The 23,936-nt window shown below is 40.9% G+C and overlaps 2 protein-coding genes across 4 annotated transcripts in view; one reads left to right on the top strand and one right to left on the bottom strand.

Moving 5' to 3' along the window:
• The window catches only part of WDR19 (WD repeat domain 19), a 92,734-nt gene that overhangs the window by 41,858 nt on the left and 26,940 nt on the right, over nucleotides 1-23,936 (top strand). For 2 of the 3 annotated variants that reach the window (XM_089778209.1, XM_014576748.4), the window contains exons 19-29: nucleotides 2,496-2,606; nucleotides 3,426-3,535; nucleotides 5,109-5,166; nucleotides 8,961-9,107; nucleotides 9,190-9,272; nucleotides 12,639-12,722; nucleotides 13,672-13,818; nucleotides 16,313-16,437; nucleotides 17,641-17,753; nucleotides 18,886-18,954; nucleotides 22,626-22,703. In XM_089778209.1, coding sequence (XP_089634335.1) covers nucleotides 2,496-2,606; nucleotides 3,426-3,535; nucleotides 5,109-5,166; nucleotides 8,961-9,107; nucleotides 9,190-9,272; nucleotides 12,639-12,722; nucleotides 13,672-13,818; nucleotides 16,313-16,437; nucleotides 17,641-17,753; nucleotides 18,886-18,954; nucleotides 22,626-22,703 — 1,125 coding nt within the window. The remainder of the gene's footprint in view (nucleotides 1-2,495; nucleotides 2,607-3,425; nucleotides 3,536-5,108; nucleotides 5,167-8,960; nucleotides 9,108-9,189; nucleotides 9,273-12,638; nucleotides 12,723-13,671; nucleotides 13,819-16,312; nucleotides 16,438-17,640; nucleotides 17,754-18,885; nucleotides 18,955-22,625; nucleotides 22,704-23,936) is intronic. The other variant, XM_014576749.4, reaches the window with a different exon arrangement.
• Nucleotides 1-23,936, bottom strand: part of LOC149524505 (uncharacterized) — a 36,317-nt gene that overhangs the window by 2,292 nt on the left and 10,089 nt on the right. The gene's annotated exons all lie outside the window — the stretch shown is intronic.

Below are 23,936 nucleotides of genomic sequence, written 5' to 3' on the forward strand. Positions count from 1 at the left end.
GTTCCTGAGGTGATCATAGCAATTACAGGCAGATACTCCTAATTCAGTTTGGTGGGGAAGCATCAACATGGTTTTTGTAAAAGAAAATCACGTGTCTCCAATCTATTAAATTCTTTGAGGGGGGTTCAACAAGAATGTGGACAATGGTGATTCAGAGGATATAGTGCATTTAGATTTTCAGAAAGCTTTGACAAGGTCCCGCACCAAAGGCTGTTAAGCAAAGTAAGCTATTGTAAGATGAGACAGAAGGTCCTCTCATGGATTAGGAACTGGTTAAAAGATAGGATAGGAAGAAATGGTCAGTTTTCATGCTGGAGAGAAGTAAATAGTGGTGTACCCCAGGGGTCTGTACTGGGACCAGTACTATTCAACTTTTTCATACATGATCTGGAAAAACGGATAAACAGTAAGGTGGCAAAATGTACCTACCTTGAGCAGTTTTGTATCCTCTGTAAGTCCAAAGCAGACTGTGAAGAGTTACAAAGGAATCTCATGGAACTTGGTGGCTGGGCAAAAAAATGAGAAGTGAAATTCTATGCGGATAAATGCATAGTAATACACATTGGAAAATTTCCCTGGCTGTCCTTACCCATGTTTGTGACTTGTGCAGCCCAGCATTGGCATCCCATCTTGTGGGGGAGCAATTGCCCCGTAAGTGGGTGCTGTGGGAGGAGGGGGGTTGCCAACTCTCTCAGACCAGATGGTCTCAACCAGGGGTCCCCAACCTTTCGGGGCTGCTGGACGTCCAGGGGCGGGGCCGCGCACGGACCGGGTGTCCAGGCCGGCACCAGCACTGCACATGTGCCATGTGCCTGGAGGCGGGGCTGCCCACATGCCCGGGGCCAGCACTGGGGGTGGGGCCGGCCCAGATCATTTGGCAGGCACACATAAATGCCCCGGCGGGCGCCATGGCGCCAGCAGGCACCACGTTGGGGACCACTGGTCTAGACACCATTGACTGCAATTGTGTTCAGTCTGTCCGATCTTGGGAGAGTTGGCAATCATGGAGCAGTGCAGGAAGAGAGGTTCACCTACAGCCTCAAGAAAGAAGGTGGGAAGTGTGGGGGGCAGTGGGTGGTGTGGGCCAAAGGAGAGGAAGCAGTCGCACTGCTGTCCAGAGAGAAGCAGTGCTTTGAAAGCATGCCACTTCTCTTCATCTGCCAGCTGCCCCTCCTCTGGAATCTTCTGGACTGTGAGCATCATTCACCACCACCTGGTGAGCAGGGCTAGGCGCAGCTTGTGGGGTATTGGCTGTGGGATGGGGCTGGAGGGGGGGCATACCTAGGCCTACACAACCTATACAGCTGCATATGCCTAAGAAGGACTTGTGCCACACTATGAACACTGGCCATGTATAAATCACTTCAAAAGAGGAAGAGAGACCAACCCTGCCAGTGCCCCACATAACCTAGCTGTGCCTGACCTCATTCCAGGCCTTCACAATACGCGCAGAGTAACAGGTCACTGAGACACCAACAACCACAATACTAACAGTCATTAGCAACTCAGCCAGTGACCAGTGTCATCAAAACCACAGTTTTGAACCTTTTGATCAAGGGTTTGCATGACCTCCCCATTTTGCCTGCTATGCAGTACCCATTTGACTACAGCCTACACCATTTCCACCATGTGTACAGCTGATCACACAAGATTGCTGGGTCTTAGAGATAATCTTATTGGGCTACTCCATCCCATTCACTACCTCTCCTTCCCTCTGACTCTTGCCACCCCATTCAGCAGCTGCTGCAGGGCTCTGGCTCTAGCCCCATGCTCCAGGGGCCTGCTGCAGGGCTCTGGTCCCATACTCCAGGGAGCTGCTGTGGTGCCCCGGACCTGTGCTCCTGGAGGCTGCCGCAGGGCTCAGAAGTGAGCCCTGTGCCAACCCATGCTGCCAGGTGACTCCAGCCAGGCCCCGAGCTGCTAGAGGCTGCTGGAGGGCTCCAGCCCCGGTCTTCTGCTGCCGCCAGCTGGGCTGCTGACACTGTTGCCCCAGCCCATCTGGCCCTCCTGCCTGCCTTTAATCTTCTGGGCTCTCTGGTTCATGAGCATCCATGATTCTGCTGGATGACAGAAGTTGCCAGACTCGAGAGTACCAGTTTTTGAGGTACCACCTGTATATAATTAATATATTTTAAAACAATGTGTCTATTGGACCTTTTAAAATGAGGGCTTTAGAACTGGGCCCTTACATTTTGCTGACTGACATGTTTTGGGTAGACTCTGTCCTTTCCTATTTGACAGCAGGCCTTATGTGTATGTTGAGAAGAGTCCCACTTGTTGTGTAATGAGATGTTATATAATTTGTTAAAACTCTGCAAATCCTTACAGCAAAACTGTGTGCCATGTTTTTTTCTGGGTAAAGAAGGTGACACATGCACAGACACATGACCTAGTAGAAGGATCTGTAGAATCTTTAAAAAAAAATAGTAATAGATGATACAATTTGTGATAGTATAATCTTCTGGACACTTGTAGCACTCCATTTTTACTTACAGAGAATAGAAGACCACAACCTTTTAGCAGGACATCTTGCCATGTTTACCAATGACTTTAATCTGGCTCAGGATTTATATCTGGCATCCACCTGTCCTGTTGCTGCACTTGAGGTACCTAGTAAAGTTGCCTACAAGCTTGTCAGATATTAATTGTTTTTCTTGCCAGTCTTATATACAGAATAATGACAGAAGTTGCCGGACTAGAGAGTACCAGTTTTTGAGGTACCACCTGTATATAATTAATATATTTTAAAACAATGTGTCTGCACATACAGTGTAGATTTTACAGAGACAATCAAACTTAGATGAAGTATTTTATTATAGTTTTATTGAGAAATGTTTGTTACCTTGTCATTTTCTAAGGTCAGTGATTTGCAATAGTGCATCTTAAATGCATATGAAAGCAGGAACTATAGGACTGTTCTATTGTAAATTGCTGATATTGGACAGTTGTAATGGCAATAACATTTAAACATTTTGTCATTTCAAAAACAGTTGAAAAAATACGTAACTTTGAATGCCTCTCCTGTTTTCCAAAACCCTAAAAAACTTTTTTATAAAATTTGTGTAAGTATTGTACCGGTTTCCACTCTTGCCACACTTACTTACATGACAAGTCCCATTTATTGGACTATGTGATTATTTTACATGGTGTTAATTCTACTCAGTATTATAGTATTTCTAAACATTTTTAGTCCTAATAATATGGATCTGTCAGTTGCTTAATTAAAGTATGTATTGTGCCTTTTATTACTATATCACCTTCTTACTATCATCTGTCTCATACTTGCTGTTGAATCCAGCCAAGTTACAAACTTTGATAATTGTATTTATTATAGTAGAAATTATTATAATAATTCAGTATTTGGTGCTTATATCAGAAGATTGGTTTTATTCCCAAAAAGCTCAAAGAGTTTATTTTGGTAACAGATGAGAAGAGATTTACAGCATTGGGACAGTGCACTACAGCTAGCTAAGCGATTGGCCCCGGACCAGATCTCATTCATCTCGAAGGAGTATGCTATGCAGCTTGAATTCACGTATGTTCTATAGTAAAATGTGGGATCATAATATTGAACTACTACTACAAAATAGAAAAATGCTAGTGATGTCCTGAAAGCATTTCCACAGAGTGCGATTTGTTCGAACCACTACAGCTCATTACAGTGCTATTCAAAAACCCTGAGAGGTCCTGCAGCTGTTGTACCAGGAAGATTGGGAGTATCCACAGAAAACTATTTTGGAAATGTGGTTCACAAATGTAGCTGCTCATGATTGTTTTAAGTGCCCATTAAAAGAAAAAATGAAGTCAATTTACCAGTGCAAACAAAATAGACTGTTACCCAGATATTTAGTTGCAGATCAGTTGTAGCTTGGAGTAGCTTTCTCCTACATGCCACCTTTTCTCTCTGCTGTTGAGAATGGAAGAAAGTTTGGTATTTAAATGCCCATTCCTCTCATTCTCAGATCATCCTTAGTCCTCCCATCTTCTGCATATTTGTGAAAAGAGCCAGAATTCAAGACTCTTGAAGACTCTTGTCTTCTAAACCTAACTATATTGCTGGCCCTATCACATTGATATCTTGTTTTCTTTGGTTGTAAAATCAAGATAGGAGAACATGGCTGCTTCAGGTATGTACCAATGAGCAGCCGTTAAGCAGGCTTAATCTGGTAAAGTGAGTGAGATTTATGGAAAGACAGTGGCTGAGAGGGCTTCTGCAATACCAGGTTTCCAAGCTTCCAGAGAGACCATATGAAGGAGTTGCTTAAAAATCAAATTCAGCCTCATCACCAGTGAATTCCAGTGTTAAAGGCTCACGTCTTAGGGCCCATAGATGTTTTTGGCATGACAGTCATAAACCCTGATACAGGCCTTATTTGTGCACAGATGTGCACTGAAATTGCTAAATAATTTTTTAATTCATACCTATTGTTGTTTTGGAACAAGTCTGTTTGGGAACCCCCTTATTTTGGAATAAAAGTGTTCTATTTTGTTTGTCAGTAAATATATTATTAGTCAACATTAATGGTATCAAAACAGGACACTTCTTTCTGAAATCAGCCTCCATTGCCTGTTGAGCTCAAGATGTAAAAGGACTAGAAGTGCTTGTGGAAAGAGGCTTCCCTAAGAGACAGGTGTGCATTGTCACTATTTTATTCTTCTTGAAACATGAAGGGATATAACACACATGCTTAATTCTACCCTTCTTACCTAAGCCACAGAGGTCTGAGATGGAATTAAAAGGCTCACAAGGCCCATAGGGTTAAAGTGAAAAGTAAATATGTTGTGGCACAAACTACATAAAACTTAGTAACTTTATTATAATTTCAGTTTAGAAATTAAGATGTTTTGGATCAAAATGCCTGCGTAATTAGAGACAATAGCTACAGGTGGCCACAAAAAGGAGGGAACTGAGGCATTTGTGACTACATGGCACTTTTTATAACCTTCTCGCAAAAAAAAATTGCATTAAATACTGGAAAAATGTGATCACAGGATTAACTGTGTGTGTTGCTTTAGGAGATCCATTTATTTCTCAGCTAAATAAGCAGACTTAACTCTGCAATTGTTGTTCCTATTAATATCCATTTTTACACATTTTTTTTTTTTAGGGGTGATTATGTAAATGCTTTGGCACACTATGAGAAGGGAATCACAGGTGACAATAAGGTAATGTTGGTATACAAGTAATTATAATATAGAATCATAGAATACTAGGACTGGAAGGGACCTTGAGAGGTCATTGAGTCCAGTCTCCTGCCCTCATGGCAGGACCAGTACTGTTTAGACCGTCCCTGATAGACATTTATCCAAACATTTATCCAACCTACTCTTAAATATCTCCAGAGATGGGGATTCCACAACCTCCCTAGGCAATTTATTGCAATGTCTAACCACCTTGACAGTTTAGGAGCTTTTTCCTAATGTCCAACCTAAACCTCCCTTGCTATAGTTTAAGCCCATTGCTTCTTGTTCTGTCCTCAGAGGCCAGGAAGAACAATTTTTTTTCCCTCTTCCTTGTGACATCCTTTTAGATACCTGAAAACTGCTATCATGTCCCCCCTCAATCTTCTTTTTTCCAAGCTACACAAGCCCAGTTCTTTCAGTCTTCTTTCATAGGTCATGTTCTCTAGACCTTCAGTCATTCTTGTTGCTTTTCTCTGGACCTTCTCCAATTTCTCAATATATACTGAGTCCTTCTCTTACAGTTTATTTAAATATAGGGTTGTGTATTCTTTTGTAAATAATGTAACTCTCACTTCCATTTGGAAAAACAATCTTCATGCATTGCTATTTCTTATCATTGTACACACCTGGAAAAATTGTATATTTGATAATAAACAGTTTACTATAGGTCTGTCAAGCAATTTAAAAAATTAATTACAGTTTATCCCACTGTTAGAGTAACATTTATTTAACTATTTTGGGTGTTTTTTCCACACTTTCAAATATATTGATTTCATTACAACATGAAATATAAAGTGTATAGTGCTCACTTTATTTTTATTACACGTATTTGAACTGTTTAATTGAAAAATACTATTCCTTATGTTTTTTTAATTGAATACAAGTACTGTAGTACAATCTCTATCATAAAAGTTGAATTTATAAATTATGCCATCCCCAGATCTTATTATATTTTAACTGCATAGTGACAGTGGGTAGGTCCTGGACCTGGAGCAAGCCAGGACTGAGCCAGGCTTGCTCAGTCCTGTCTTGTACTGGTTCCAGGACCTACCCCTGCTGAGGTTCTTTGGTTTAAATATAGTAGGAGCTGGGCTCTTATTGCATTTAAATTGCAGGAATATCTTACTGCCTCTATATAAATCCATGGTACATCCATGTTTTGAATACTGCATACAGATGTGGGCGCCTTATCTCAAAGGCAGAGCTTGGATGAACAACAGCCGAGAGAGCAGGCAGGGTTTCGAAGAAATTTCAGCACGATCGACCATATATTTACCCTTATCCAGCTCCTAGAAAGAACGAGGGAATACTAACTTCCGCTGTGCATTTCTTTCATTGACTATGAAAAGGCCTTTGATAGCGTCAAGTTCAACGCAATATTAAAGGCGCTCACAGAACAGGGCATTAACACGCAATACATCAATTTGTTGAAGGAAGCGAATACTGGATGTACGACAGATATTACGCTCCTCCGTATCCCAATTAAGAAAGGCATGAAGCAAGGAGATACAATTTCACCGAAACTATTCACTGCATACCTTGAAATGTTTATAAACAAGATTAATTGGAGGAGTGGTGTCAACATAAATGGAGAACGATTATCTCATCTCAGATTCGTGGACGACATAGTATTAATTGTCAAAAGCACCAATCAATTGCAGAGCATGCTATGAAGACTTGACAAGAAAAGCAGTCAGGTCGGTGTGAAAATGAACCGCTGCAAAACGAAATACATGCGATCAGACGTCTTACGAAAAGCCCGAATAATGATAACAGGAGAAGAAATCGAAGAAGTGGAATAGTACATATATTTGGGCCAAGAAGTTAATATTCTCCAAGACCTGAATGGAGAACTCTTGTGAAGGATTCAGGCAGGATAGTGCACATTCAGTTCCATCAAGGACGTCCTCAAAGAAAAAATCGATAAGACCACACATACAAATATCTTCAATTCAACAGTGCTGCTAGCCATGTTGTACGGCAGAGAAACGTGGGCACTGATGAAGAGAGAGAGGAGTGACTATTGGTAGCTGTAAGGGCAATGGAGAGTGCTATATTAGGAATTTCCCTTCTGGATTGTATTCCAAATTAAATTGTCAGAGAACGCAGCGGTGTGAAAGATATTATCGTGGAAAGCAGACGTAACAAAATGCGATGGGCAGGCCACACTGCAATGGGCAGGACAATAGGTGGACCGCAATTATTGCTGAGTGGTACCTGCAAGAACAGAAAAGACACCCAGTCAGCCTCCAAGAAGATGGGAAGATGACATTGTTAAACATTTTGGACGAACGTGGAGAAGAAAGGCAAGAGTGTGAGAAGAATGGTGGACGTGTTGTGATCGGCGCAGTCTTAACGATAGCTGAAGACCGATTGATCCAGGTGGAAAAGGTTGAGAAAAGGGTAACAAAAATGATTAGGGTTTGGAATGAGTGCCATCTGAAGAGAGAGTAAAAAGACTGGGACTTTTCAGCTTAGAAAAGAAGAGACTAAGGGGGGGGCAGATATGATAGAAGTCTATAAAATCATGACAGGAATGGAGAAAGTAAATAAGAAAAAGTTATTTATTTATTCCCATAAGAACTAGGGGTCACCAAATGAAATTAATGGGTAGCAGGTTTAAAATAAGGATGTTAAGTTGTGTTTAATTAGTTAATCAAGTAGTCAACGGAATTTCCATCAACTACTCAATAAGAGGAGGAAACTGCAGAGCTGCAGTGGGGCCAGCTCCTGGACCCAGGAGCTAATTCTACTGCAGCTCTGCCTTTTAAATGTAGTGGTTAGTATGGGCAAGGATGGTAATCCTAGCCTCATTTTGTCAGGGCTTGAAATGGGTGACGGGATGGATCATTTGATGATTACTTATTCTGTGTATTCTTTCTGGGGTACCTGACATTGGCCACTGTCAGAAGACAGGATACTGGGCTAGATGGGCCTTTGGTCTGAGTGGACCAAGTAACAAAACAAAACAAAAAATGAATATTTGTAAGTTGCACGTTCATAAAAAAGAGATTGTACTACATTACTTGTATGAGGTGAACTCTTACAATGCAAATATTTGAAAGAAAAAAATATACACTTTGATTATAATTACAACACAGAATATATGTGGAAATAGAGAAAAATATTCACAATATTTGATACATTTTAATTGGTATTCTATTGTTTAGCAGCACAATTAAAATTGTGATTAATCGTTTTTAATTGTGATTAATTTTTTAGTTGTGTGAATTAACTATGATTGACAGGCCTAGTTTATTAATATCTACTGAACTAACGTAGTACATGGAAATTATGGTTACGTGATTATTGTGAAATTGTTCAAATGGTCAATATTAAGTGGGGCAGGGCCAAAATAATAATATATTGAAATACAATACTTATATAGATCTCTTCATTTTTTTGTAGTGAGCTGATCAGTAAAGAAGAAAAAAATGAATAATCAGATTTTTCAGAACAAGAGAAATAGCAGTGCTTTCTTATTATTTAAAAACCAAATGTGTGAATTTATTGGGCTAGTACTTTGAGAGAAGTCCACTTAGAAGTAAATAACTTCCCCATCTGCCTTTTTTCTGTTCATCTGTGCTGGTGTTCTGTTCTGTTTCCTTGTCTCTTTTTGAAACCTATCTTTGTCCTGGCCTGGTGAGTTATTTAAAAAAGTAGAAGTGTGAAAAATTGATGGAACTTCTCTAGAAAGTTACCTAAATGTGGCCAGCAAGGAAAACCAATACTTTTTCTACTGAAAATATAGTTATCGCTTCACTTTTCATCACCAGTACCAGGAACATGATGAAGCTTGTCTAGCTGGAGTGGCTCAGATGTCCATTCGAATGGGAGACATTCGTAGAGGGGTTAATCAAGCCATTAAACATCCTAGCAGGCTGCTAAAGAGAGACTGTGGAGCCATTCTGGAGAGTATGAAGGTATCCCTAGTAACAGAGACAGCATTAATAATTTGATAAATTCACAGTCTCCAAATTAACATTTTTATAATTTTTATTGAAGCAATTTTCAGAAGCTGCCCAGCTATATGAAAAAGGCCAATATTACGACAAGGCTGCTTCAGTATATATTCGCTGTAAAAACTGGTAAGTGCACATTTAGTACCATTTTACATTCCTTGAAAAACTGGTCAAACTGTAGTGCCCTTTGAAAAGAAATAGGACTCCTCTAATCATCTTCATTATCCTGGGGCCCAGAAATGTAAAAGGATCCAGCGCTCCAGCTGTTACGGCAGCAACAGTAGCAGCTGGAGCCCCAGGCCTTTTAAATAATGTCCAGAGTCCTGGTATCAGAGGGGTAGCCGCGTTAGTCTGAATCTGCAAAAGCGACGAGGAGTCCTGTGGCACCTTATAGACTAACTGAAGTGTAGGAGCAGAGTCCTGGGTGGCGCTGAAGGGCCTAGCTCAATGCCCTAGCCCTGTGGTCACCAACCTGTTGATTGTGACCAACTGGTTGAGTTTGTAGGCACAACCAGTCGATCGTAGGCATTCCAGCCCCCTCCTCCCGCATTTTCCCACCACCACCAAGAAGTAGCCCGTGCTGGCACTACCTCCTGGGAAAATGGAGTTAGCACCAGCTTCCTGCGGCTTGGGGAGAGAAGTCCTGCACTTGCACGCCAGACCCAGAGTCTCAGGAAGCATGCAGGCTGCTCCTTCCCTCCACCAAACAGCCGGCGTGCTTCCTGAAAAGTCGGGTCTGGTGCACAGCCAGGGACTTCCTTCCCCCTGCTGCCTGCCTTCCTGCGCTGATGGCTGAAGGGCAGGCAAGTCCCGGGCTGCAGGACACACACACCCTGCGCAGGAAGGCAGCAGAGGGAAGGAAGTCCCCGGCTGCGCACCAGATCCAACTTCTCAGGAAGCACACTGGCTGTTTGGGGGAGGAGCAGCCTGCTTGCTTCCTGAGACTGGATCTGGCACACAGCCCAGGATGCCCTCTCCCCCTCTCACAGGAAGGTAGCAGAGGGAAGGAAGTCTCCAGCTTTGCACCAGACCAGAGGAGCAGCACACACAGCGGGATCCCCAGGTACCAGCCAAGCTGTTCTCCCCCCCCCCCCCCCCCACACACACACACAAGCACCCCCCTGGCCAGTTTCCCACCTGCCTCAGCCCACACCAGCACCCTTGCACCGGCCCCTACTAGCATCCTGCACCATGGCCAGAGCCCCATCCAGCACCCCGCTCCTGCCCCCTGTCCAGACTCCCACCTACCCCATCCCCCACCAGCACCCTGCCCTGGCCCCCACCAGCACCCTACCCCCTGGCCAGACCCCTAGCAGCACCCTGACCCTGCCTTCTGGCCAGACACCCATCAGCACCCTTCTCCTGCCCCCGTCTTCCTAGCCAGACATCTACCCCAGCTTGCTCCTTACCCTGTTTTCCACCCAGATTTTCTCCCCCATCCCTATCCTACTCACTGGCAGCCCTGTCCCATTCACTGGGTCCCTCATTTTTGGCCCCATCTCAGAGTGTAGAGGGGCCCACAAATTCTACTAACCCTGGAACCCCAGAAGAGTTAATCTGGCCTGAGGCTTTGAACCTCAGTCCTATCTACCCTCCTCCCACATGGGGCTGGAGTGCCAGGGGAGTGAGATGTCTCAGTTGGGGCCACATCAGTGAGGATTGGGGGTTTGAGGGGTTGTGGTTTTTTTGCATCTCACTTGTGTGGTCCCAACTGATTTTTTTTTCAGTGGGTTAGTGGCACCTGACACAAAACAGGTTCCCTGCCCCTCCCATAAATAAAGACAATTCTGAAACGTTTTGTGTTGGACATATTTTATTTAAAAGTGAAGCCTGGCCAACTAGCCCCCAATTGAGGCCAAGCCCCCATCTGGCTGCAGCATCATAACACTCCCACAGACCCCAAACCTGAGCCCATCATACACCTGAATCCCTTGTCCTGAGCCCTTCACATCCCCAAATTCCTGCACCCCCACATCCCCAAGTCTTCTGCCACAACACTCCTACACCATCCACACACTGCAAATCTGTGTCCTGAGCCCATCATACACCCAACCGCCCTTCCCTGAGCTCCTCATATACCACTTAAACTCCTGCACCCCCACAAGCCTGCACCTTGCTCAGCACCCCACCTAACCTCAACTCTCCAGCCTGGAACCCCGACTGTGAACTAGCATCCCCTTCTTCACCTCCTCCTGTACCCAGATTCTCCCCCAGCGCTTGCACTTCTCACCCCTTCCCACACCCAAATTCCTCATTCCACCCAAAGCCCACAACTCCTGCCTTAACTTGGGCTGTGTCTAGACTGCAGGCTTCTTTCGAAAGAGCCTCTTTCGAAAGCATCTTTCGAAAGAGCCTCTTTCGAAAGATCGCGTCTAGACAGCAGGCGGATCTTTCGATAGAGGAAATCCGCTTTTTCGAAAGAGAGCATCCAGCGAGTCTGGATGCTCTCTTTCGAAGACGGCCTCTTTACATTGTAGAACGCCTTCTTTCGAAAGAGGAACTTTCGAAAGAAGGCGTTCTTCCTCGTGAAACGAGGTTTACCGCCATCGAAAGAAAAGCCGCATTCTTTCGAAATAATTTCGAAAGAACGCGGCTTGAGTCTGGACGCAGGGGAAGTTCTTTCGAAAAAAGGGCACTTTTTTCGAAAGAACCCCTGAGTGTGGACACGGCCCCAGTGATAGTAAGGGCTGGGGACAGTTAGTGATAGAGAGGAGGAGAATGGAGGGGGTGGGGTCTTGGGGAAGAGGTGGGGTAGATCTTGGCTTGTCCTGACATTTAAAAAGTGATCTTGGGTGTAAAAAGGCTGGAAACCACTGCTCTACCCGTTTCCCCTGGAACCATGGGAACCATGTCATGCCTTGCACAGACCCCAGTGAAGTCTGTTGACTGTCCTGAATGTGTCTGATTAAATAATGAGCAGTCCTGTGGCACGTTGAGAGACTAACAAGTTTATGAGGTCATGAGCACAAAAGCTCATGACCTCATAAATTTGTTAGTCTCTAATGTGCCGTGACACAGGACTACAAGTCTGTAGCTTTAGAAACAACAAACATGGCTACCCCTCTGAGTCTGATTAAACAGTCTACTGATTTTTCCTGTGGACTAGATCAAGTGTGATTTACACTCTGAATCTTCAGAAACACAAGTTGAAGTAAATCAAAATTTTAGAGTTAACTGCTGTTTGCTTTTTGTAAACACTTTAAAGCGCTTTCAAAGCTTCTCATCTATATAACAGAAGAGAAAATATTTGTAATGCAAATTATCGTATTAATTTCCTTTTTCATTTAAATGACTACTTGTACATACTATTTTTTGTTTTAATTATTGCTAAAGTATAAGATCATGTTGTTGTGCTATTCATTTGGCACACATTTTGTTAGTACCTTTTTTCACTTGAATATTTCTACAAATATGCTTATACTTTATTTGATGAAATCAAATAAAGAATGGTCATGTTTATTATTTGGTTACTTTATTATCTTGGTTTTCTAGGGCAAAGGTTGGTGAGCTTCTCCCTTGTGTATCATCTCCAAAGATCCACCTGCAGTATGCTAAAGCAAAAGAAGCAGATGGCAGGTATGTTTAATTTTCAGAGTCAAATAACCAAAGATTTAGAGCTACCAAATGTTAATATTCAATTTTGTTCATAAACCAAGAAGTATGCAGTGAATACAGTATTCATGGAAAAATATAAAAATCAAATATTCGACAAATGTCTTGAAACTAGACAGATTGCATTTCTGACAAGGAAAGAAATATTTCTGATTTTATTATCCTTGGGTTAAGCTTTAAAAAGCTTTTTTAAAAAATGTATTATAGCTTTTAAGTATAGTAGCTGTGTTTAGCAGTGATGATATGCTGAAGTTTATTTTTCTTCTAAAAACTCTGGAGTTTTTATAAAAATCTATGATTAATCATCACAGTCTGGAAAATAAACATTTTTTTAAATAAATTACAGTAGTACTATTTGTCATAATTGAGTCTCCAAATTTTCCCTAATCGTGAGCTCAACTATAAGATATGAAAGGTCCAAGTACAGGATCTTTTGAACAGGGAATTTCTGTCGAAAATGCCCTGTCTAAACTGCCAGGGTTTGTGGGGGTTTTTTTTTGTTTTTTTGTTTTTGTTTTTTTTCAAAAAAGCCCCATTTAAAAAAAAAAAAGCGGCAGTCGCCATTATGCAAATGAAGTGCAGGAAATTCAAATCCCAGCTTCATTTGCAATATCGACATGCCTACTTTACATCCCTCTTTCGAAAAAGGAATGTAGTCTAGATGTAGCCTTACTGTTTATCTTCTAGGGGAATAAAAAGACGGTATTACATGAAGTGTTTTGTTTTCCTATTGTCATTATCAAAAGACTTTAAAAGGGGAGTACATGTTGTAAGCAAAATTATTAAAAACAGCTTAATTTCACAGGGTGACTTCTTAGGTGTAAAATATTGTGAGTTCCTTGTATAGAGTATTGTGAAGATTCTTCGAGCCAAGAAAGCTTGAATGTAAAATGTGGGCATCATTATTTTGCAGATACAAGGAAGCAGTTGTGGCTTACGAGAATGCCAAACAGTGGGACAATGTAATCCGGCTATATTTGGATCATCTTAACAATCCTGAAAAAGCTGTTAGTATTGTCAGGGAAACACAGTCTCTTGATGGAGCCAAGATGGTAGCCAGGTAATACAGTAATGTAGTTACATTAGATAGATTTGCAAACCTAACTATACTAACCTTATCTTCTTAATATAACCTCTCATGCTGTCGTCATTGTTGCCTCCTTCTATATTTATTGCAAAGTGCTTTGTGCTCATACACGAGAAGTGATTCAAAAATGAGGTGTTAATAGTAAGCCCTCTAGTCCCTCCTCAGAGGGGTTTCACTTATGCAAAGAGTGTTAGGAATTATTTGGGGTTTTTTTTTTTTTTGGTATCTTCCTCTGTTTATTTGTTGATATGTTCCAGTCTTCAGTTTATTTTTCTTATTACAGAAATCTTAAATTTTTGTCCATTCTAGTCACAGATTATTTTGTTTGATTTGTGTGTTCTATCTTGTAGCCATGTAAAGCATAGTCCTTTTACTTACTTTATTTATATTCTGTTCTCTTATTCAAATTACCTGGTATCTGGGAGGGATATTCTTTTAACTGTATTTTGTATTGTGTATTTTAATTTGAGATAGGCACCCCGAGCATAGAAGAAGCATCTCTAGGTTAGTTCATAACCCTGAAACTTGTTTTTTATTTAGTGCAACATTTTGTAATCCTTGAGATAACTGAAAGGATTAATCATATGCTGATGACTTTTTTAAAAAGCCTCAAGAATGCTCATGTTAGTACATCTGTAGCTTTATGTAGGACCAAAGCTGGTGCTAAATAATAAAACTGTATTTGCAAAACAAGGGTGATATTCACTCATGGTGCTGAGGACCAGTGTAAGTCTCTTTTCACCATGTAAGCTCCAGGGTTCTGTATAAGGTTAGTCTGCTGGGTAGCCAGACAGGTTTTCTGTTTGCCCTTTCCATGCATCTGTAACCAGTTAATGCTGAACCTTGCATTGGGGTTGTGGCTATTACTGGAGCCATGCACGCAGATCTGGGTTTGGGATGTGTGTGAATTTCTTCACTAAATGCTCCGCCTGCATTCTCTGGTTTCTGTATAGGGGAGTGAATTTCACTCTGAGTGCACAAGTTTGAATGTTCTCACTCTTGTATATGACTGCATGAACCAACAAAAGCAGTAAATATCCATTCAGCTCAAACAGCAATATATGGTTGCATGGGAACGTATCAGAAACGTCTCACTCTATTAAGAATGTGTAAGAAACATAATTGGACAGATGATCTCAAACAATGAGAAATTCACTTCATTATTTTAAAGCATATTTTAAAAAACCGTAGTCCTCACTGAGATCCAATATAAAGTTTTACATGGAAAAAAAGAGTATATGAAAATATCATTGGAAAAAGATTTCTGAAAAACTTTTTGTAATTAAATGTCTCTGATTAATTTTTTTTGGCTAATTGAGTTTCACCAAAGTTCACTTCTGCCTGTTGTTGAAGAAAATGCCTCACTCGTTTTAGGCAGCAAAACAGACAGTTTTATTGATCAATAAAACAAAGTGAGCCAAACGTGGTCCCAGCAGAGCTGGGTCCAGTAAGGCTGGCTAATACAATCAATCCTAGTATTTTATACCCTTAACCAAATAAGTCTGATGTCAGGGCAAGAAATCAAAGTGAACTTCAAAGAGGAATTATTATCAGCAAAGAAAGAAACAGGTTTTAGGGAGTAAGGGCTTCAGCTTAAAATAGTTCATTAACACATTCCAACAGCGCATTCTTCTGGCCTCTCCCCACCTCGGTGAAGGCCAGTTCACTCCCTCTAATATACGTGCAGACACAAGAAACTGAAATGGCTTTTGTTATACAGAATGGCTTCTAGCTAAATATGAAATGGTTTCCACACTGTCAATAACCATACCAAATTTGATCCCAAATGATAGCAGTCTTTTTGGCTTCATCTACATTACATCCCTCTGTCGTCAGAGGGATGTAAATTAGACGTTTCGAAAGTGCAAATGAAGCGGGAATTTAAATATCCGACGCTTCATTTGTATAATCACATTCTGACGCTGTTTCGAACAAGCACCATTTTGAAACTGAAACTGCAGTTTAGACACGGTTCTGCCAATAGCGGGATGATTTTTCGACAGATCCTGTACTCCTCAATAAACAAGGAGTACAGGATCTGTCAAAAAATCACCCTGCTGTCGGCAGAACTGCGTCTAAACTGCGGTTTCAGTTTTGAAATATTGCTTGTTTGAAACAGCGCCAGAATATGATTATGCAAATGAAGCCTGGGATATTTAAATCTCCGCTTCATTTGCACTTTCAACGTGCTTTATTTACATCCCTCTGCTGACAGAGGGGTGTAGTGTAGACACGGCCTTAGAAAACTACATGCAAGCTTTAAATAGAAAAGCCTTCTCATCCATAATTCTTACTAGAAATTAGTTGATCATAACATATGTGCAGCAGCACTCTAGAAGATTCAGAAGAGTGATTTAATAGTCCCTCAGTTGCTACAATCATTGAACAAGAGAGGTTTTCTTTGGAGAACATTTGGTGTTTATTTATTGTTATTTACCAAAAGTCTTCATCTATTTATTCCAATTAGATTCTTTCTGCAGTTGGGTGACTATGGTTCTGCCATCCAGTTTCTGGTCATGTCCAAGTGTAATAATGAAGCTTTCACACTAGCTCAACAGCACAATAAGATGGAGATTTATGCTGACATCATTGGTGAGAATTCTATTGTCATATTTCTATTGGGAATTCTTTAGGAATGTATGGCCTATCTGTGAAGAAAGGTATATAGAAGTCTAGAGTAATAATAACGTACAGTTTTTGTGTGAAATTTCACATCTCTTTAATCCATGGTCACTCTCAGAATTCAGTTTTCTACCTCATTAGTACTAGGAGGCAATGGAATAACTCATAAAACCAGTTCACAGTTATGCCATTTGACTTTAATTTAGATTTTACTCCTAAATGTAATTGCTGTAGTTGTTTATTAGGTAAAGAATTGCTTCAGTAAGTCGTTAGTCCTGTCAAGGCTTTTTCCCCGCTCTGATACGATAAATGCAGAAGTGGGGGCCTGCAAAAGTACCCCAAAACCTTATCTTTCCAGGCTTTGGTTTAAAGTTTCCCCCCAAAAATCTTAAAACCCTAGATTTTGGGGATAAAAAATCCGCTGCCACAACCCAAGTAGTAATAAAGAAACCAGGGAGGGACTACTTGGGAAATCTCAGCCCCCAAAAGTAAAACCAGGACTCAAAAATTAACCAATACCAGGTTAATAAAAGGAAAAGAGAAAAAAAACTTTTATCATCACCATAATATTCCTGTTGCAAGCATAATGACTAGATGGAAAAGTCACAAATTAATATACTCATGGAGGGATTCCACCATGTGCCAAAGCTTAGTTTTACAAAGGAGAGGAAAACCCCATTTTTAAATACACAGACATCAGATTCCCATTCCCAAACCATAAAACAATAAAACCTAATGGATTTATATAAATAATACCCTACTTACAGATAGTGAAGAGTCTTTTCTTGGAGAGAGACATAGTGTCTGTCTCCCTCAGTAACTGTAGAGAAACTGCTCTAGGGACAAAGGAGAGAAAAACCAAAAATTCCTTTGTCCCAGTTTGAAATTCCTACCTACATTCCTATTGGCCAACTCTACCTGGCTTAGGTATAGTTAACCCATTATTCCCCAGGCTGCTGGCCATCTCTCATGATCATGACAAGTCCTTTATCTAAGATCAGATGTGGCACATTAGGTATAAAATGTGCAAAACAGAACTTATAAATCCAGCTTGCTCCTGTTTTATTTGAAAACCAAAAGCCAAAAATGTGAAAGTAGATGGTTTGCACTCTTTCATGTCTATAAATCTTTGTTTCATGAGAAGTTTTGCTCACCTTAGTGTCTGTGTTTCAGGTTCTGAGAATACTACCAATGAAGACTATCAGAGTATTGCACTATACTTTGAAGGAGAAAAAAAACATTTTCAGGCCGGCAAATTCTTTTTGTTGTGCGGTCAGTATGCTCGGGTTAGTATACAGAGAGTAAAACAGCAACAGCATTTAAATGGCAATGGTTGTGCAAAACACTGAATTCCAGATCATTACACTTCCTACAGATCAGGAAAAAAGGCTTCTTTACTAATTCCTCTTATTTTACATTGATGCAATCAAAATTAAAAATATGGTCCTACCTCCAACAAAATGTAGAAGAAATTATTTTTCCCATGAAATAGAAAACAAAGAAAAGGTGAGCACAATATATTTTTATTGAGGCACGCACACAACTTTTATTGACATCAGTAGAAGCTTCATATGGATTGTAGACATAATATATCTGAGTGATATATGAACAACAGTTAGTTTAGTTACAGTTGACTTATTTGAATATTCAATTGTAAAAAAATTCATTAATTAAATACTGTAGCTTACTGAAACACAGAATTTTTGAGTATGCAAATTAGCATATTTCTTATTGACTGGTTACAAGTTGATTATGTCAGTTGCTGCATTTTAAGCTGTATGTTTATGTCCTGAGAGGAAAAAAGCAAGATTACAATTCTTTTCAAATTACCAACTGGTAGGGGACGGTGACCTGCTCCTCTCAGTAGGCCAGTGCCCAATTAACCCTTGATTGCAGTGCTCTGTAATGCCCCCATAGAGAAAATTCTCCTGTCATTGCTGGCTGTCAGGGCTGAAAATAAATGTGCCAGGAATATGCTGGATATGCTTCTGCAGCTCTGAGGGGGCCATGGGAGTGAGGAGGAAACAAGTAAATAGATAAGGGTGATGTGCTGGATTGTAATTTCTCCAGCAAGGCCTCCAAAAAGACTTCATGAGTGCATTTTTCCTCTGTAATTTTATGAGACATCAGCGTGATGACTATATTCCCGTGGTCGTAGTGTGCTCCTCTTTATTGGCTATTTTCACTAATTTGTGACTCTGTTAATTTCACATTCATATGAAATAACTTAATTGCTCTCAGCGTGCTCAGGGATCACCTCATTTTAATGCAATCAAAGGATCTTTCTCCTTTCTTCCTAGTTTTTGCAGAACAAGATGAATTAAAATCTAATTTTTCAAAAATAAGGAAAAAGATTTTTCTAAAGAAAACTCCATGTCACTTACCCATTATATCTTCGTATACCTGTTTTTGTTTCAGGCACTAAAACATTTTCTGAAAAGTCCAAGCACAGAAGATAACATGGCTATAGAAATGGCAATTGAAACAGTAAGAAAAATTGATAAACCTAAAAAATTGAATATTCAGCCTTCTTTTCAAGTAATCTATATTTTTACTGTACTGATGTTCTAGTGCAGAGTGGGCAAATCTGTCTCAACAAACATTTGGATCTGGCTCACACTGGCCTACCTGGATCCTCAGGCTCCCTGCCTGCTGCAGCCCCACACGCTGCTCAAAGCAGCTGGCTGCTGGAACCAACATATGTGTGCCCCTTAGGGATGTGCTGCCCCCTCCCCCAGTACTATCCTTGCAGCTTCCTTTGGCTGGAGGGAGTTGCAGTGGCAGTACTTACAGGCATGGGCAGCACACAGAGACCTACTGCCCCCCTTCCTCCAAGAGGAGACATACACACATTGACCCTAGCAGCTGATTGTTTTGAGCAGCGTGTGGGTCCACAGCAGCCAGAGAGTCTGCCTTAGGATCCCACTGAGCTGCCAGAAAGAGATGCATTCAATAAGCTACTCTTGGCCAGAGACTGCATCTAGCACTCCACCACACCCCACCTTCCTGTCCCAGATCATGACCTTTTCTTACACACCAAGCCTCTGCATCCCTCCGGCACTCCTGCTCCAGTTCATAACCCCCTTCTGAATCCAAGCTCCCTCCCAGACCTTACTCCCTCTTCTGCACTCCTCCCCCAGGTCAGAATCCTCTCCTGTTCCCAAAACTTCCCAGACTCTGCACCCCAGTCACCTACCCCGGAACTTCCTTCAGTACACAACTATCATCCCAGATCCCCACACCCCTTCTATTAACATAGTAGAAAATTTATGACCCATGACCACTTAACAAATTTTTGAGTGGCTTCCATAAAAAATTATTGCCTACCCTGTCCTAGTGGTTAGCAGAGAGTTTGAATAAATTATAGATATAAGGAGGAAGCTGCAAGAGTAAAAGCAAGGGCTAAGGTAAAAAGTTCCTGATGCTATACCAAATAATATTTTCAAGAGGTCATCGAGTCTGATCCTCTGCCTTCACAGCTGGACCAAGCACTTCTAGATCCTTCCTGATTGATGTCTATCCAACCTGCTCTTAAATATCTCCAGTGAGAGAGATTCCACAACCTCCCTAGGCAATTTATTCCAGTGTTTAACCACCCTTACAGTTAGGAAGTTTTCCCTAATGTCCAACCTAATCCTCCCTTGCTGCAGTTTAAGCCCATTGCTTCTTGTCCTATCAGAGGCTAATTAAAATAATTTTTCTCCCTCATTCTTGTAACATCCTTTTAGGTACTTGAAAATCGCTATTTTGTCCTCTCTGTCTTCCCTTTTCCAAACTAAACAAGCCCAATTCTTTCAGTCTTCCCTCCATAGCTCATGTTCTCTAGACCTTTAATCATTCTTATTGCTCTTCTCTGGACCTTTTCCAATTTCTCCATATCTTTCTTGAGATGTATTGTGTCCAGGTTTGGGCACTACTCCAACTGAGGTCTAATCAATGTAGAGAAGAGCAGAAGAATGACTTCTCATGCCCTGCTTACAACACTCTTGTAAATGTATCCCAGGATCATGTTTGCCTTTTTTGCAACAGTATCACAGGCTATGTATAGACTGCTGCTTTTTTCGGCAAAAGGTACGCAAATTGTGCTCCACTATTTGTGTAACTTTTTCCAATAGTTTTGTCAGAAGAGGCTCTTCCAAAATCTGGCATGTCTACACTGGGCCAAATTTCAGAAAAACCTGAACGAGGAAGACAGGGCATCCGAAAGACCACATCTGCTCTTCCACAAAAAATGTCGGAAGAGTAGACTCGTTCCCTGGACGTGGAGGAGTTTTTCCGGGATACCTCTGGGATACCTCGGGTATCCCAGAAAAACTTCATAGTCTAGATTTAGCCTGGCTGTGTCTACACTGGGCCACTTATTCCGGAAAATCAGCCACTTTTCCGGAATAAGCTGCAAGCTGTCTACACTGGCCCTTGAATTTCCGGAAAAACAACGATGCTCTACTGTACAAAATCAGCCGCTATTCCGAAAAAACTATTCTGCTCCCGCTCAGGCATAAGTCCTTATTCCGGAACACTGTTCTGGAAAAGGGCCAGTGTAGACAGCCCAGTAGTCTTTTCCGGAAAAAAGCCCCGATCGCGAAAATGGCGATCGGGGCTCTTTTCCGGAAAAGCGCATCTACATTGGCCACAGACACTTTTCCGGAAAAAGGGCTTTTCCGGAAAAGCAGCCTGCTAATGTAGACGCTCCTTTTCCGGAAAAACTGAAAACGGAATAGTATTCCGTTTTAAGCAGTTCCGGAAATTCATGCCAGTGTAGACACAGCTGTTGACTCACGTTTAATGTGTGGTCCACTATGACCCCTAGATCCCTTTCAGCAGTACTCCTTCCTAGACAATCACTTCCCATTCTGTATGTGTGAAACTGATTGTTCCTTCCTAAGTGGAGTACTTTGCATTTGTCCTTATTATACTTCATCTTATTTACCTCAGACCATTGCTCTAGTTTGTCTAGATCATTTTGAATTTTGATCCTATCCTCCAATGCACTTGCAACCCCTCCCAGCTTGGTATCATCTGCTAACTTAATAATCATACTCTTTACAATATCATTAAATGGCAGATGAAGACATTGAACAGAACCGGTTCCAAAACAGACCCCTGAAGAACCCCACTTGTTATGCCCTTCCAGCATGATTGTGAACCATTAATAACTACTCTCTGGGAATGATTATCCAGCCACTTATGCACCCACCTTATAGTAGTCCCATTTAGGTTGTATTTCCCTAGTTTATTGATAAGAAAGTCATGCGAGACCATGTCAAATGCCTTACTAAAGTCTAGGTATATCACATCCACCACTTCTCCTTTATCCACAAGGATTGACATCCTATTAAAGAAAGCTATCCGATTGGTTTGACATGATTTGTTACCTTTATTTTCTTCCAAATGTTTGTAGATGAATTACTTCCTCTATTATCTTCCCTGACTGGTCTGTAGTTTCCTGGGTTGTTCTTATTTCCCTTTTTATAGAGGCGCACTATATTTGCCCTTTTCCAGTCTTCTGGAATCTCTCCTGACTTCCATGATTTATCAAAGATGATAGCTAGAGGCTGAGATATACCTCCTCCCCAGCAGCTCCTTGAGTATTCTAGGATGCATTTCCTCAGGCCCTGGTAGCTTGAATACATCTAACTTTTCTAAGTAATTTTTAACTTGTTCTTTTTTTATTTTAACTTCTAAACCTACCCCATTTCCACTAGCATTCACAGTCAGGCATCCCATCATCAAACTTCTTGGTGAAAACCAAAACAAAGAAGTCATTAAGCACCCCTACCATTTCCAAGTTTCCTGTTGTTGTTTCTCCCTCTTCACTGAGCATGTGGGAATGTAAATAATGTATCTATCTAGAATTCCAAATGTAGATCTTTTTAGTATTTAATGGATGCAGTTTTCAAACATGTTAAATAGGTAGCAGCTTGACATCCTTGCCATAATGTTAGATTTTAAATATGGACTACAGTATGTCCGGGGGGGAAAAAAAGGTGATCAACCAAATAGATCACTACTTTACTGTGTTTTGAGTATGAAAGACTGATGAATACATGTTCTAAGTATATTTAAATTTAAAGGTCTTCTATGGAGAAATGTAATTCTTTCCCCCCCCCCATCTTTAAGGCACATGCTGACATTTTTCCGCTGTCTTTATTTAATAGGTCGGGCAAGCAAAAGATGAAGCGCTAACCAATCAGCTGATAGACTACCTTATGGGAGAGAGTGATGGCATGCCCAAGGTACTATATTCCTAGATATCTAAATAGTAGCTGATCTTTTTTTGAAAATGTGGCCCTTTATTTGTATGCATCATTATCTGAGAAAAAAATTTTTAACTTTTAAAATTGTACAATTAGTCAATTCCAACTGCAAATACAGGGTATAGTTTCTCTAATGATACTTGATCTTATCTTAAAAAAAAATAGAACAATGTGCTGGTATGTACATTTCTGTATGTAGTCTGTACAAAACTACCTAAAGTGTCTATGGTAAAAAGAAAACTAAAGATTAGCAAACCCATACCTAGAGTTTTTAATAGCATACTTCACAAATAGAATGGTCAGTTATTTAACATTAAGCATATATTTATTTTTTATTGTGACGTATGGGAAGTCTTTCTGAGCTCATAGAGTTAAAGGTCAGAAAAGATCACCCGATCATCTGGTCTGACCTCTTGTATATCCCAAGCCACCAACACCATCATTACCATCGTGCGAGAGCCTTATATATTTTTGCTTTTGTGTTCCCTTCTGGGAGCCCCCATTTCATATAATTTATACAAAGAGGATAAATAGAACTTCTTTTAGAGTCTATAAGTCATTTCTGTCATGCCAGCTAGTAATGCAGGCATTTGGAACTGGAAAACAACCACAAACAGGCTATACTAGTCTGTCTTTCCCTTTTACATGCAATTTTTTTATATTAGTTGACATGTTTGTTTTCTTCATCAGTAATGTTAATCAGTGTTGTTTAATCCTGCTTGTTAATACCATAGGTCTAATGCTAAAAATATGACTGCGATACCAATATATATGTCATGATAAAGGGCTGAAAGAAGAGAAATTATAATGTCTTCAGAAGTGAAATTCTCTTCTCGTATCCACACAGCTAGTCTCTCCTATATTTTGATTTCTACACATGCGCAAACCGCTGTGTAGGCGAGCAAAATATAGGAGTTTAGAGCTGCAGTATGGATCGGAGGGAGAATTTTGCATGGTTATTTTTTATGTAGGTTTTAAAATTAACTAGCATGTCATCCATTTATTTGAATGTACTGGTCCAAAATTAAACACAACAGCTAGATATCTTTCAGAGCTATCAGATGGTGGTAGTCTTTGGGTAGTTCAGGTTCTCTAAGATCTTCTAGTGATGTCCCCATGGGTGCTCCACTGTTGGTGTTGGGTCATCCTGGTGCCGCAGATTGAAATATTTCTAGCAGTATCTGGTTGGCAGGCAACGCGTGCCATTCAGAC

This window comes from Pelodiscus sinensis, chromosome 4 (genome assembly GCF_052426305.1).
Source record: "Pelodiscus sinensis isolate ZL-2025 chromosome 4, ASM5242630v1, whole genome shotgun sequence".
Taxonomy (NCBI): Eukaryota; Metazoa; Chordata; order Testudines; family Trionychidae; genus Pelodiscus; species Pelodiscus sinensis.